Here is a 15,705-nt window from a genome sequence, read left to right as displayed (position 1 = left end):
ACAGCGTCACAAAAACCATCAATGAGGAAGAATAACTGTGCAGCGGCCAGTAGGTGCACCCCTTGTTTTTTTTCACCCCGCGGTTGTTAGGAGCCGGGGCCCCACATGGCATCGAGGGCATGCAAGCCAAGGCAGGTGAGAAGAGAACAGCAGCATGCCATTGTTTTTTACCCCCCCCCCCCCCCCCTCCGCTTTATTTTCTCCATCGCCACAGCCTGCAGCTAGCTAAGCTAATCTTGCTGCACACCAAAGCAGGGCCAGCAGTAAACTAGTCCTCCTGGTACTACACCACGCCCCAAGGGAAGCAGGGCCTGCTGTTACTTTTCATTAGGCGCTTGCATACGCCAAGGTTTCAGAAACGTTGGGAAGAGAGAGAGGAGGGCAGTTGAAGTGGTTAACAACCCAACGGTGGCAGCAAGAAGGAATCATTTCACCTCAGCGGCAGGAAGGGGGCAGGCAGGGGTAACAAACGCCGCCTATTACTATTACTATTATTCTTAAGCAGCCGAGGCCCTCCTCTCCTCCCTCTTCTTCCTCCCCTCTTACCCTGCGGTCAAATTGGCATCCATAGATACCTTCGTGCGAGGTGCCAAGGAGAAAGAAACCTGGCCGCCGAATTTTTTCAGGAAGAGAGAGAGAGAGAGAGAGGGAAGAACCATGAGGCCGGGGCTCTCGCGTTCTTGAATCGTTCCAGCCGAACTGATTGATGGCCTCCAGGAGGGCGCGTGCGGAGGTTCAGCGGCGAGGTAATTCGCAGCCGGGGTTTTTCTTTTTACCGTCTCGGCCGGACATCTATCTTAGCATGTGTTCCTTTCAAGATCTTTACACCGCCCCCATACACGGCGGGGCGGTCAAAGCCCGTTGCTTTCCGTCCGCCCCCTCCCGGAGGGCTTCAACGCGACCCTAGTTATTTCCCCGCAGATCCTACTCTAGCTATCCATCTGCTTGTTGCATTCGAAAATAGCCTCGCCTGTTGCCGTTCGGTTTTTCGGTTCGGGAGTTGGGAGCCGCCCGCTTCCTCTTACCGGAGTGGTGGCTCTGTTGATGTGTGCTGCTTCCTCTCGAGCTGCTTCCTACTTGCGCTTTCCTGGACGATGAAAGCTTCGTGGGGCGATCAAACCCTCTGAGAAGGTGGGTTCGTCTTGCGGCGTCCTCCCTCCTGGGAATGCTGTGATTTTTTTTTTGTTCATCGGAGTAGGTGGTTTTAATTAGATGCAAGGTGCTCTGCTATTTTGAGCTTCCTGGATGCAATGCAACTGCCAAGCCACACCCAGCCAAAAAGCACCGTTGGCCAGTTCCTAGCTTGTGTGGGAAGTTCTTCATGGAGTGAAACACCTTTCTTTTTTATCTTTCTATAAACTAGTATCTGTTCCTTTGAAGTTCCATATGCTGGACAATGTTCTCCATGCCTGGTTCCTGAAGATTTGTCAGGCTTTTGCTGTTCCCAATTAACTTTGGTGTTTTGGGGGTCTTTTAGGAGGCTCTCCCCCCCACTTCCTCATGGCTTTGCTCCAAAGGACCCAAGTTAGTGACTGCTGTTTGGCTAATGATGGGGTTATATCCTCTGTGTCTCCTCCTCTCCCTTTGTGCTCTGCTCTGGGTTTAAAGCTCCACTTTCTGGAACCTGGGCTGCGTGTAGCAGCAGATTTGGTTTGTTCCCCAAGCTTGTTCTGAAGCAGGCACTCGCCTGGACGGTGGATCCCTTCTTTTGGCTTTCTTTTGTCTGTTGATTGATAGGGATAGTGGTGGTGGGTCTTGAAGGGACCGACTGCTTTTCACCTCTGTGTTAAGGATTATCAGTTGAGTTGTTCATGTGATGCAAAAGGGTTTTGCAGACTTTATGAAATTTCACTCTTTGTTCAAGCTGCATTTGTCTTTCTGTGCTCTGTTGGGACAGTCTAGTGGGAGTGCTAATGTGCCTTCTCCCCCTTGTCTTCTATCCTGAACAGGGAACTAAGGAGGAGCTCTTGTTGTTTTTAGGCAATTGGACATGTATTCAGGCCAGCAATCTGATCAAGCTCCTGCTGCAAACAGTGGCAAAGAATTCTTGGAGGGGAATTGGGGTTCTGTAGCAATGCATCAAAAGATGGGGTATGACAGCGCGGCATATGGGTTTCAAGCTTATGGCATGGAGTTAGAAGAAGGACAAGGTCTGTACAGATTTTCTGCTGGTTAGGACTCCTTCCGTCCCAAAATAAGTGTCTCAACTTTGTACATTTTGGGACGGAGGGAGTACTAGTTCTTACCATGCAGTTGTCGCAATACTTCTGAAGGTGACAATTCTTTAGTTGATGGAAATGGTGATAATTCTTGCAGGTACATTCTCCCAAAACATCCACATGAGTGATGAGCATAGTGGCGGTGTGAAGAAAAGGAAGGGAACAAATGACTGCATTGCATTGCTAAACCCATCAGCCAGTAGCAAGGTGCAAATGAGCTTCCATTATGCTCTTATATTCTTGTTCTAATCTAGATGTAGTGACTAACTCTATTGTTACCGTGCGTTTAGAATGTGGGTGATCAACAAACAGAGGTTTCATCTCAGCCAGAAAGTAATTCGATGGAGAGGGACAACAGAAAGATCTCGCCCAAAACGCAAAGCAAGGAAGATTCTTCGGATGGTGATGGCACTAAAGAAAATTATGTTCATCTCCGGGCAAAGCGAGGCCAAGCCACTAACAGCCACAGCCTTGCGGAAAGAGTAAGCTTCTGATTAGCACTATCAAGATCCCATTTCAGTTTACTTTATGCTCTTCATGTTCTCATGCTTGAAGTTGGATGGAACTCTTTGCAGCTGAGGAGGAAAAAGATAAGTGAGAGAATGAAGCTTCTTCAGGACCTTGTTCCAGGATGTAATAAGGTAACTTCTTTTTGGTGCAAGAACTTCTCCGCAACCAACTTGTACTCAGCGCCTTACCAATATTCCTTCTAACAGATTACTGGCAAGGCAGTCATGCTGGATGAGATAATCAATTATGTGCAGTCATTACAACGACAAGTAGAGGTGACATAATGCTGCTTATCTATTAGTGCAGATGTTATTGGGTTGTTTCTGAGCGTGCCATTTGTCGACTATCATCCTGTGCTCTAATGCCACTTCGAACTTGCAGTTCTTGTCAATGAAACTTGCAACTGTGAACCCTGAGCTTGGCTTTGACATTGAGCAGATTCTATCCAAACAAGTAAATTCACTGTACAACCATCCTAAATATTTTAAAAGATTTCTAGACCCACCTGCTCAACGCAATTCTTGTTTGTAGATGATGCTTTCACAAGACAGGCACCTTGGTTTCTATGGAGCTGACCCAGGAGCAAGCGCCCTTATTGCTCATTTTAACCAAGGAATGATGCATCCAGATATGATATGCAATGCTTCCAACCCAGTGGGTGCTCTGCACGGAACAATTCACGACATCTCCACGATGAACCAGGTATGTTCAGTCCATTTTGATGCCAATCTTCATATAGCATCTGAAGCCATAGCAATGGACTAATGTGAACCCTGAATCCAGATGCCTGAGATGTGGGAGACTCTTCAGAACATTCCTCATATGAACTTCAACCCTGCTGTGGCTGCAGATAGCAGTACCAACAATGCTGGTATATGCAACGCCCTCTTTTCAAAATGTTATGCATCATAATCATAGCGATTGTATCAAACTTACAGAAAATTGTTCCTTTTGTACTCTGCAGGTCCCATGAAGATTGAACAGTGAGTTGCTGCTATGACTCCGGAGTTGTTCTGTGAACCGTAAAGCGCTTGCAGAATCAAGTTTTGTATAGCTGTATGCCTAACCATTAGTTACCGGTTTCCTCCCCTTGCTGCCCGACCCCGTAGCGTATGGTTTATGGTATGGCATCGAAGGATATCGTGTACAGCTGGGCTCAAGAACTGCTGATTCCACCGTAAATTTCTATCGCGCGTTAGCTCATCGAAAGCGAGAACCCTGTGTTATTCATGAATTCCAAGCTTGGGATCAATTGTGGATGCCCTAAGCGTACTAAGTAGACTGGCCTATTAGCATTGCCTAAGTAGTGAAGTGACTTTTGCCAAGAGTTTCATGAAATCATGCATTATTTGCAACAAGAGATTCAAGAGCAGACTTTTTCCTTTCTACATTTTGTGGTTCCTCCACTCTCACCTAAAGTATGCTGCAAGTGAAAGTATGGCGAACAAAAAAATGCATCAATCAAGGGCTGTTATTAGCTAATCAGTTGCCATCTATTTAATGCGATTGTAGAATCTCTCGATTAAGAGCAATAGTTGATGTGGTTTTCAATGTGGCTGCAATATGCTGAAGAAGAAGAAAAGGGCAAGGGTGAAATTTGCCTTGTGACCTGTGAGTACCTTCTGTGCTTGTAGTGCCAGTGCATGAAGTGCCGATCAGGAAATCACCCTACCGAAACTGTATGCCCACGGGCAAGGTGATCTCGTACCAACACATGCCCAAAAAAAGCTGGCATATAACTGGGGCAAGAAAAAACAGCTCCCAAAAAACTGTCATATCTTTGGGCAAAAAAACCAAGCTCCAGCAGATGTCCCATTTTTACTATAAGTGTTGCATACTTGCAAATTCCATAGCGGCTACAAGTATTGGCATAATGTTTATGCATATGTTGGAGATGTTCTTAGTTGTGAGTTGAATTGTGCGAGATGGATTACTACTTCCTCATTTGATTTTGTTCTTGAAATATTTCAAGTAGTGGTGCTACTAGGAACTTCCAAAGAGAACACCTAGAGAGAAGAATCTTAACCTCCAAATAGATTGACGTACAATCTTCATACATACTTAGTACAGTATTAAGCTTTGTCTTCGTTTACGAATATGAACCCCCAATCTCTAGAGATGCTACAAAGTTACAAGGCAACAAGCCTATAAAACCGAGCAAAATTGATAGTGAACTGTTTGCAGCATTAGACTTCTGCCTTCTTCCTCCTCTTTCTTCTATCGTCTCCTTCTCTTTCCTTTCCCCTTCGTCTTCGTGATTTGCCCTGCATATTTAAGTAAAATCAGAATACATCAAAGGTTAGCGCAGGAGCATGCCAATATTTAAGATAGGATCTGGTAAAACATGCAGTTGAGATATCTCGTTATCAATATGTAGCAACTGAAAAAGAGACTAGTTCAGCAGGAAGGAATGCATGTATGATCGGGACCATAATGTATCAAAGGACCATGCAAGTAGCAATGGTCTTTCAATGTAAAATGTTTTGGTCATTGAACGGATAAATGTACCTCGGCAGAGAACGTTCTGAGGGGATCACTACTTTTGCCTGATCCACTCCTGAATCCCATTCTTTTCTTCCTTCCGGGATTATCAAGACCCATAGCAGCCCTCGAAAGTTTGACTGCATTGCTGGCTTCTTTTGTTGTGGGGTCAATTAGGTATTCAGGGACATCCCGCAGGTGAGCAGGAATTGATTTGTTGGTAAGCAACTTATCATGTTTGAGCAAATCTGAAACGAGTAGAAAGATTAAGCATCATTCATTTGTAAGGTTTAAATACCGACACCAGCTCCTCTGAACAAGATTGGGCAAAATTGATATATCTAACCGAGGTCTGTTGGATTCTCTTCAAAATGAGCTTTCAACCTACAAGGAAACAAAGGGCATTGCTGTTAGAAGGGAATACAGGCAGAATGACTACGGGATGAAGGTGTTTCTCTTTATGAAATGTTAAGAATTGTGAATACTATATATTGGTGCCTTATATCAATTAAGTGTTACATCATGAACATAGCTGGTGAATGATACTCCCTCCGATTCCTAAATATAAGATGTATTGGTTTTTCCAACAAGTCAAACCTTGTCTACGTTTGACAAGTTTAACAAAATATCTCAAGAACTACAATACTAAAATATATATTACTTCTCAGAATATATATATATTAGGATGTCGTTTTCAAACCCTCTGCAAGGAAGACTGCAATTCTGCATTTCCCTTTCCCTGCGTGATTTCAGTATCATGTAATGTGCATTTTGCTAACACTTGCTATTTCCTTGGTGGACAAGGACTTTCTTACTTCTCAGAATTGAGGATTTCATTCTTTACGTCTTGACGACGGGCTTCCTGTATATCACGGCTTGTCACACTCCTGGCAACATCCTGCAAAAGGAAATATCAATTGACATTAGCTACCAAAATCAGTAGTTATTTCACATAGAACACATTTCGGTAACATTATCTGTTAAAAGTGAGTGGCTAAAGGAAGTTAACAGAATGGGTCCCATGTAAATTAGCACCAAGAACAGTTCAGAACGGATAAAACCAAAATGGTCCGAATAATAGCCACATTGTTGTTGCAGAACAGCTTGGCTCAAAAAATATCTAATGGGTAAGAGCCACAGCAGGCATTGCATTACTAAACAAATGGACCTCCATACCAGGATATGGCGGTAAAAAGTAGAGGTACCTGGGTTATCTTTCATGTTTAATGGGATATCAGTACCCTAAAAGCCCAGCAAGCGCAAGAGAGATTTGTATGTAAATCCAACTAGTTGTAATATAAGGGAAATAAATTGCAACAAATCCATGGCTGCCAGCAGCTGAATAGGAGGATGTGTGATTACCAAATTAACTTTCAGCCTTTCATCACCAGTTAATAATTAAATAGAATAGAGATCAAGGTCCATGCAACCATGCATAACAAGTGTTTAGGAAAACCCCAGATTGTTCGTTTGCGATTCTCAGCTTCGAGCTTTCCAAATTTCAATGTTCATAATACAAGTAATGATAATACTACATCTATACAGCAAGAATACTAACGAGGTACATTTATGGCTATGAGCTAATGAGCCTGCCAAGGATAAAAAAGGGAACTTACACTGTTCCGGTCAATCAGCTGGTTATTTGGTTGTTTTGGCAAACCTTGTGAGTGACTAACTTACCCTAGTCACATATTAGCAGTTTAGCACCACTACTTACATTACTCTAGCACTACAATGTATAACAATGAAGAATATATTTGGGAGAAATCAAGTACAGATCATTCAACATAAATACACTCCGTACCTGAGCCCTATATCGTAGGGACTCGACAGCGTTTTTTGTGAGTAACGGGAAAGGTAAAATGCAGTTGGTATCCTTTTTTTCAACATCTTGCAACATGTGTTCAATCTCTTCGAAAACATTCTCCTCCTCTGGTGAAACCTGAAAATACGGTATGAAAAGAAGAGGAAATAAATAACCAAACACACAGGGTCTACTAAGCATGTTAGCAATTTCTGACAATAATATATGCGACTGAACTGAATCATGTAAAAACTGAACTTACAAGTGATATAGATGCACCAGTCTTATTTGCCCTCCCTGTTCGTCCTATTCTGTGAATATATCCAGCAGGATTCGGGGGCATGTCAAAATTAACTACCTAAAGAAGGGTTAGAGAAAAAGATCAATCCTGCAACCTGTTACAGAAATTACAAGATTGAACAATATAACAGCAACGACTTTACCACGAATTTGTAAGAACATAAAGAGATGTCAACTATTAACTCAGCTTCCAGGCGTAATCGAGTGAATACTAAGAAATTGATTTCTTAATACATATTCTATTTTTTTAGCAGATAAGCCAGAGAAAGGTGAAATATAGCTTAACAAAAAGAATCATTGGTGAAGCTGACCACAAAAGGCTTAAAAAAATTCCTTATTTCCTTTATTTTAAAGAGAACATTTGTTGGTTGTCCCTCGGTACATCAAACTGGAAACTAGTTCCCCAGAAGAAAAAAATGAGCACTACTTGCTGGATAAATTCAAAGTTTACACCGATGCTGCCACCAGGTCCAAAGTAAATATTGGTGCACTTAAAACAAAGCAAATAGTCTGCCCACCAGTTATTTACATATATGTTCAACTAGTCTTAGTTGAATTTACAGCATATAAAAACCAATTACGTAGCGCTAATCATCATGGTTGAATTCGGAAATATGCTTGAGTAGACCAAGATATACTTACTGTGAAAACGTTTTTGAAGTCAATTCCTCTGACGACTCCAAATTCAGCATCTAAAGTTTGCTGCAAATGTTTGCGTGAAGCCTTTGAATCTTTTTTGCTTTCCTTATTAGTTTGCTTCGCGTCCTTTGTTTTATTGTCATCTGTTGCTATCAGGTAATCGAATAGCCTAGCATTGAAAGCCTAAAAGAAAGAAAAAGATACTTAAATGACTTCCCATATTGTAACTGCAAACTAGCAATCTAAGCTTATCATGGAAATCATACGGGTCATGTATCAAAGTTTTACTGACAGCCTTCTGCCAGAAGCTAAAGGTATAATCCGGTTACATCACCCTCATCATGGACAAATACCAACACTAAAACTAGCCTAGGGGGTTAAGTGGCTCTGTTCTACAAGTTTAAAGGGTTGCATATCTAGTTTTCTAGTGGCAGGTGCTAAGTAGACACAATACCAAATTCAGAGGGTATATATATTTTTTGTATAAAACATTTACAAGGCAGTAAGCACCCTTTATAATTTTCCCAGTAGTCGACACTGTTAGAAATCCTCTGACGCATATGGATAAAATGAAGCCTGCCTCATAAAAATGTTAATTAGCTGATACCCAAGAAAGTTAATTAGCAATCTACTGAAACCCAAGAAAGTTAGTTAGCTTAACTGATAAAAAATTGGAGGGAAGAAAACTAATGGTAAAACTTATCATTCATTAGAAGATAAAACATGGAACACAAGATAATACTACAATTTAAGATCAATTATCTACACACACAAAAGGCAGGCTATGTAGAAGCACTACCTCAATAATATGTAGGCGAGAATTTTGTGGCAACTCAGCATTCAACACTGCAGATCTTATCGCAAACTGTAAAAGTACAGCATATTCGTCAAATGTTTGTTATAATGTATAATCAACCATATATCTAAAAATAGAAACAGGAATAGAGAAACTAGCAATGGCCAAAGTATTCTATTCTATCCAAAAGGAATGAAGTGGGGAACATGCTCCTGGAAGGAACAGTTGTTAAGAAGAATGCCATAACATCTCTCAAATGGCAATAAAAAAGATTTGACAAAACTTCATGCTGCAGATTTGAGAGAACTTCTCCTTAGTGATAGATTCATATTCTTCTGTTGGTGCTCACATACTCAATGTCCAAACAGTAGTGGTTCAATTATTTTACCAGTAAATATTTTTGGACTAGAATTGATCTAAATTTTCAAATTCCATTTCTATTCAGATGATAATGATGATAATTCGTTACCCTATCAAAGGAAACTATGGAAGAAAAGAGCAGCACATATAACAAGTTACAGATCCAAATCATATCATTACTGTAAGCAAATAGTAGTACCATTTTACCTTTTCCAGGAACAGTCTTAATCTGAATGCATTATCAATTGAGTTCACAAATATTAGAACTTTCTTCTGAATAAGCTCTAACTTCAGAAGGGAAAGGATATAAAGCATCTTATCCTTAGCACTGCATGAAATCTGTAGACAAAAGATCGGGAGTAACTTACTCTGTAGTATTGAAATAAACACGCTAAAGCTACAGAAAATCAGCACAAGAACTGTAAATAGACAAAGCCATTATTTAAGAATGGTCCCAAAAAAGGGCTATGGACAGGGAACCATACTAGTATACGGTACCCGCTAGATTCTACTATGCATTTACAGTTAGAATTTTCAATTGATATTGTACAAACAGTGAGATCAACAAGCCTATGGATGTAATGTGAAAGGGAAGCAGAAGATACTTACCCAAAATTGCTGCACATTTTTAGGGACCACGTCATCCTTTGCATGACCAACCTCGGTAAGAGTTAAAACAAAAGGGTTGTGCAGAAGTAGCTTTGTTAGCTTGTCGATATCAGGGCTGCAACAAATAAATTTTGATATTAGACAAATCATACAAAACCCAAACAGAAGTGAAGGTTAACTAGATCAAAACTACTTTAGTTTGCAATGTTCTATGTCGCCCGCAGCCGCAGGGGACCACTGACTCGGCTGTTGCGCGTTTGACGGTTAAAAAGAGGAGCAAAAGTATAACAAAAGATCGTGCTGTGGTTGTTGGACAATCTTAAGCATTCACAGTAGGTCCTTCTCAAGAATTGAAGTGAGACACCATTTCCAATTTGAAACATAAGAGAATGGGAATGGAAGAATTGGTTCAGAATAGAAACTAAAACCAAGAGCATGATTTTGAGATACATTTGTTGTGTTTTTACAAGAGTTAATACTCACAAGTAACTAAGAGTTTTATTTATTTATTTGTGTTGGATCTGACATGTGAGTAAAAGTACATTTGTTTATTTATATATCCCTTGGAAGGTTGCTAGCCCCACATGTGAGTAGAAATGTATTTGTTTATTTGTCATGCTGGTCCCACATGTGAACTCACCACCAACTCCAACCTTTATAAGTACGAAAGGAAAGATATATTGAGCTACTAGCAAAATCATATCAAGAAATGCAACCGAAAACCATGTTAAGCAACAACCATCCAGTAAGAGAATCCACAAGGTAACTCAGGGGACAGCTAATATCCACAAACTGAAGTGCCAGCTGCATTCACTTGATTCAATTGCTAGTGAGATGCTTAGCACTTTACCAGTGCAGGCTTCGGAATTAAGATGTTGTGAATAACTGCAGAAAAGGAAGAAAGAAGAACCAAATTTCACCTTGAAGTTGCAGACATAAGAATGGATTGGCAACTTCTTGGGATATGTGGCACAAGCGCCTTCAAGTCATCTTCGCAGCGATAGGATAGAAGAAGGTCAGCCTGGGAACTAACCATTAAGAGATTAGTAACTTCTCCAGAAGGACATTTCTCAGGCATTCTGATACATCACGACAACTGTATGAAATTTGATACACACCACTGTAATGTAACATATATTTGCCAATGAAGTTATGTTAAAAGTTATGACAGTAGATATTTGAAGCACGCCACTCTAAAACATGGTACAGTTTAAACAGCAACACTGGGTACTGGCATAGAAAGTGTTCTCAATTCTGCATTACCATAAATCAAATCCCCATATTTGCAGTGGCACATGACAGTATCATTCAGGCAGCATAGGCACTAATACTGTAAACGACTCAATTAAACAGTTTTTAACTTGAAGCTCAAAATTCAACACCCCTGAATACTATTTTGCAAAATTGTACAGATCCACAACTTCGACAGCTATGTTATGTTTTTGTATATGTTAAGAGACCACATAATTTGATATTTCAAAACCATAAGAAAATTGTTCATTCCTTGTTGGGATAAAATCTTTCTAAGACTGCCCATCTAATATGTGAAACATGTATGCGTAAGAGATATCCATGCATAAATACTGCAACAGGCAAACAAATTGCACCTCATCAAGAATCATCATTGAAAGTGACTCTTTAATAGATGATCCCTGGACAATGCCCTTTGATATGCATGCTGCAACACAAGCTGGGGTTGTCACCAGAATATTAGGGGGCCCAGACAATGCAAGTTTCTGCAAGTAACAAGAAGCACAAGCAAATTAGCTGTGACAATAAATATAACCCTACAAAATTAATACTGTTTGGAGAAAATAACAGTCAAACTCGAAAAAGATAAAAATGTCTCACAATATCCTTATCTGACATGCTCGCGGTCACTTGAACAATCTTCAACTTGGATGTACACAACTCAAGGAGAGATGATGCCTCATTATACACCTACAGCAAGGAAAAAAAAAGCAACAGTGAGATATTTGGCAATGACTAGTCATATCATAATATTTAACATAAATAAAATTTTATTTGCAATACACTAGTAGATTGTAATATGAATCACTGAAGTACTGATTAGCAGGTCTAACATTCAAAGAATTCGCAAAAGAAGTTCACTACATCCAGCATCAAATAGAAGAACAATTCATATTTTCGTGCATGAATCAGGACGTAATGTTAACTAGAGATAAATCAATAAGCGACCCTACAGCAGCTGCCTATACACATACAAAATATCTTGCGAAGAACAGAAGTCCGATACCTGCTGGCATAACTCGCGAGTTGGCACCAGTATTAAGGCATTTGATGCAGATTTCCGAATACGCCCTTCTTTGCACAACTTCAACAGCTCTTGCAGCAGCGGGAGAAGGTAGGCAAAGGTCTTTCCGGAACCAGTCTTGGCCTTAGCGACAACATCCTTCCCTTCCTGGAATCACAACATTAGGCCGTCATTCACTAAACCCAACTCTAATACAGTCCGGTCTGCATTGATAAGTGTCAGAGGGCTGCTGCGCCTAACCCAAAAGATTCACCAGAGAAAGCGGGCTGGCTGTCATAATAGTACTACTGTAATTGGCTAATTTATCAGGCTAAACTTTCAGCATAGTCGCATAGAGCTTACTAAATCTCTGGCTCCTGAGCTTACTACTACTCCCTCCGTTCCTAAATATAAGTCTTTTAAGCGATTTCACTAAGGGTCTACATACGGAGCAAAATGATTGAATCTATACTCTAAAGTATGTCTATATACATCCTTATGTAGTCCACTAGTGAAATCTCTACAAAGACTTATATTTAGGAACGGAGGGAGTAAATTTTAATGCCACGAGAAGGAGCGAGACTGAAAGCTACTGTAGTAAAGATGGAAGGCAGAAATCGCCGCACCAGGATGAGCGGGATGGCCTCCCGCTGGATCGGGGTGGTCTTGGTCAAGCCCTTCTTCCTCAGGGCCCTCTTGAGCTGCTCGTCCAGCCCAAGCTCATCAAACGTCACCTCCCTCTCCTCCTCCTCTGCCGCCGCCGCCGCCTCCTTCCCCTCCTCCTTCACGCCGCCATTCGCAGCGTCCGCGCTCCGCCCCGCCGCCACCTCCCTCCCGGCGCCTCCTGCTTCCCGCGCAGCCGCCTCCTCCTCCGCGGCTGCGGCCGGTGCGTCCTCGTGCGCCGCCGCCTCCGCCTCTACATGCTCCTCCCCCATGGGCGGGCCGCGCTGCCTCTGCTTCTTCGCCATGGGTTTCTTCCGGGGGAACGAACGGACGGCTGCCGCTAGGGTTTAAGGGAGGCTCTGTTTTTTCGGTTGGAGGTTAATAGGTTATGAGCAGAATGGATGGCCCGTGAAAACACTGGGCCACATGGGCCGCTAGCAACGAATTTGGCCCTCGAGTTTGCGTGCTGGCGCCGTCTAAGCCGTCCGAGATAGATCGACGGCCTGAATTGTTCTTCCTCAGAGAGACCGAGACCGAGACCGTTCGCCGTTGTGCAGCTGCAGGCAGCTCCACTCTCCCCTCTCCCCTTCCAGCCGCCGTCGCGATGGCCGAGACGGTGGACTTCGCGAGCGGCGACGGGGAGGCATGGCGAGCGGCGCTGGGCGCGTACGACCGACGGCTGGCGGCGCTGGACAAGCCCGACCTCCTGGACGCGGACTCCTTCTACCGCCACGACCTCCCCCTCCTGCTGCACCGCCGCGACCCGGACCCCTACCTCGCCAAGCCCGAGCTGGTGCAGCTCATGCAGTGGAAGCTCTCCCGCGGCAAGTGGAGGTCAGGGTCTCCTCCTGCTTCTTTAGGCTACTTTTCCCTGTTGGCTGGGTTGCATAGCGCAGCTGCATTTCAAGTTCTCTCCTTGCTAGGGCGTGGTGCCTCCTGCTGAAATAGTGAGATATGGTTAGAAATCTTTGCCAGTTGCCTGAGTGTGATTAGTTGGGGTTAGGTATTACCATGATGCTAGTAGTAATATCTTGTTTGCTTGGTTCGTTGATTTGATCCATTTAGACAGTGTGCTACTCTGCGGGTAGTACCGTATCTGCTGGACAATAATGTGCAACCTTCACTCTGCTCTTTGTTGCTAGGCCGAGGCTGATGGATTTCGTCAAAAGCTTGGATGACAAGGTTGTAGAGTCGGCGTCACGCAAGGCATTTGCTGCGCTGCCCGACCTCAGCAAGGCCATCACCGAGCTCACGGTGCTCAAGGGTGTTGGCCCTGCCACTGCATCCGCGGTGCTCGCTGCCTATGCACCCGATGTTGCGCCCTTCATGTCGGACGAAGTGAGCTTGTTCAAATGTTCTTTTTCCCTCAATGTATCTGCCTTTCTAGGCGATATGGTTGGCACCTTTTTGTGTTGTAAGCTTTAGTGAAATGTGTTCAGGCAATGGTTGCAGCCTTGGGCAATGTAAAGGAGTACACTCTGAAGCAGTACCTTGCGTTTGCGGAGAAGTTGCAGGATAAAGCGGAGGTATAAATGTTGCCCTGCATTTGATATATCTGTTAAAATGTTGCAACGGTAGCATCATTTGCTTGATTGTGTTGGTTGAACCGTTCTGCAAAATGTGGCCTTGAGTTGAATCAGGTTGCTGCGAGCGTATGATGTATTATTGTTGTGTGTTGTAAGGCATCACTGGTTGATTTCAGCCATAGGTTAAAAATTCTAATTCACCAGTCCAAACTGCAAACTTTCAGCAAATGCAGTTAATCCATGCTGCTGAATATATTTGATCTTTCTCTCCATCTAGACAAGCTAAAATTACATTAAAAATAGCTGATTGTCACAATGTGCTCTGTTTTATGAGTTAATCTTAGCCAGCAGTTTGGAGTTGAACATATTTGTGTTACTATACTGCAATAGGAGAAGTTCCACTTTAGCAATGTAAAAGAATACTAGTTTCCAATTCGGCGACCCTTTACCAAATAGCAAATGGTAACACAAAATATATTAAAAAAATATTGGCTTATTATATATTTTTCATGAGATGCATATCCAGGTCGCATCTCAAATTTTTAGTTGCATATATATCTGTCCAAGACTTCTTCCAGGCTCCATATGACAGAATAGGGCAATAGGCTAATTAATAACATGCTTCATGGAGTACTAGTTACTAAGATGATATGAAGCATGTTATACTTGCAGGTCGTAGATTTGTTACCTTTCGATAATTTCCATCGATATAGTTCCAAAAAATTTACCTTGTGCTAATTTCCACGTTATACCTTGTGATTTCAAAATATTACTTGTAGAACTTGAAAATCGTTTGGCTGACAACTTGTGTTCCTTTTCAAGGAGTTGAGCGTAGGAGGAGAAAGCTTCACGCCTTCAGATGTTGAGAGAGCCTTGTGGAGCTCGGCAATCGCCTCCAAGCCACCGAAGGCACCAGCAGGCGGGAAGAGAAAACGATGACTTGTGCTGCCGCACTGTTGCGCTAGGGCTAGAATGGTCTGCTGGTGGTAGGCCTTAGATCGATCTTTGTAGAATGTATGTCATGTACTTTGATCCCTTTGGATCAGACAAAAAATATTTGTGAATGGCTCACCTCCTGAGCTCTGGTATTTGACCTGGTGTATTCGGACAGAAGGGCTAACAGCCGTATGAAATTGCCATCAAATCCATAGATCATTGCAGTTAGCCTTTTTCATTGACAGGATTACTAAAACCTGGGAATAAGAAAAAAAATACAGTGATGGAATGGCAATGCCATGTTCAATACTACGGGGTTAGAACGAGTGTTTTATTGTGCATAGGAAAAGTATAGAATTCTTCACACAAGGTTGGAGTGAATGAAAAAATTCCTATGAAAATTAGGACTACAAATGATCCTAAGAAAAAATTCATATGAAATGTAAACCTACAAGCCATATAGAGAAGGAAAAAATCATTCGCTTGCTGATGGATAAGTTTTTGTACTAAGGTCTTTGTGGGGCTGCAGCAGATGATCCTTGTGGCTGTTAGTATAGCATCCTTGACCACGGGACTGGCAGTTAGGATAGCATCTTATACTAGCATCT

At 42.3% G+C, this 15,705-nt stretch overlaps 3 protein-coding genes across 5 annotated transcripts; 2 read left to right on the top strand and 1 right to left on the bottom strand.

Moving 5' to 3' along the window:
* Nucleotides 1-263: 263 nt before the first annotated feature.
* LOC123447648 (transcription factor bHLH49-like) lies at nucleotides 264-4,087 on the top strand. 3 transcript variants are annotated; one of them, XM_045124263.1, is made up of 10 exons: nucleotides 264-462; nucleotides 1,950-2,150; nucleotides 2,317-2,426; nucleotides 2,510-2,701; nucleotides 2,795-2,860; nucleotides 2,936-3,004; nucleotides 3,111-3,182; nucleotides 3,261-3,431; nucleotides 3,513-3,600; nucleotides 3,694-4,087. In XM_045124263.1, the coding sequence occupies exons 2-10, from the start codon at nucleotides 1,991-1,993 to the stop codon at nucleotides 3,714-3,716; spliced, it is 951 nt and encodes a 316-aa protein (XP_044980198.1). In that variant the 5' UTR covers nucleotides 264-462; nucleotides 1,950-1,990; the 3' UTR covers nucleotides 3,717-4,087. The 3 variants fall into 3 exon arrangements, with proteins under 3 accessions (XP_044980198.1, XP_044980199.1, XP_044980200.1); XM_045124264.1 differs by lacking the exon at nucleotides 264-462 and adding an exon at nucleotides 500-746; XM_045124265.1 differs by lacking the exon at nucleotides 264-462 and adding an exon at nucleotides 987-1,131.
* Nucleotides 4,088-4,742: 655 nt separating this feature from the next.
* On the bottom strand, nucleotides 4,743-12,959 carry LOC123447647 (DEAD-box ATP-dependent RNA helicase 16). Its single transcript, XM_045124262.1, has 15 exons — nucleotides 12,599-12,959; nucleotides 11,976-12,140; nucleotides 11,570-11,659; nucleotides 11,326-11,454; nucleotides 10,639-10,739; nucleotides 9,719-9,833; nucleotides 9,317-9,448; nucleotides 8,753-8,818; nucleotides 7,957-8,136; nucleotides 7,277-7,372; nucleotides 7,015-7,152; nucleotides 6,026-6,108; nucleotides 5,557-5,594; nucleotides 5,238-5,458; nucleotides 4,743-4,993 (listed from the first exon to the last, which is right to left on the bottom strand). The coding sequence occupies exons 1-15, from the start codon at nucleotides 12,938-12,940 to the stop codon at nucleotides 4,916-4,918; spliced, it is 1,974 nt and encodes a 657-aa protein (XP_044980197.1). The 5' UTR covers nucleotides 12,941-12,959; the 3' UTR covers nucleotides 4,743-4,915.
* Nucleotides 12,960-13,163: 204 nt separating this feature from the next.
* On the top strand, nucleotides 13,164-15,325 carry LOC123447649. Its single transcript, XM_045124267.1, has 4 exons — nucleotides 13,164-13,469; nucleotides 13,778-13,973; nucleotides 14,075-14,161; nucleotides 14,984-15,325. Exons 1-4 carry the CDS (start codon nucleotides 13,240-13,242, stop codon nucleotides 15,098-15,100), a joined length of 630 nt encoding a protein of 209 aa, XP_044980202.1. The 5' UTR covers nucleotides 13,164-13,239; the 3' UTR covers nucleotides 15,101-15,325.
* Nucleotides 15,326-15,705: the final 380 nt, after the last annotated feature.

Source organism: Hordeum vulgare, chromosome 4H (assembly GCF_904849725.1).
Source record: "Hordeum vulgare subsp. vulgare chromosome 4H, MorexV3_pseudomolecules_assembly, whole genome shotgun sequence".
Taxonomy (NCBI): Eukaryota; Viridiplantae; Streptophyta; class Magnoliopsida; order Poales; family Poaceae; genus Hordeum; species Hordeum vulgare.
This window is presented reverse-complemented; position numbering and strand designations above follow the sequence as displayed.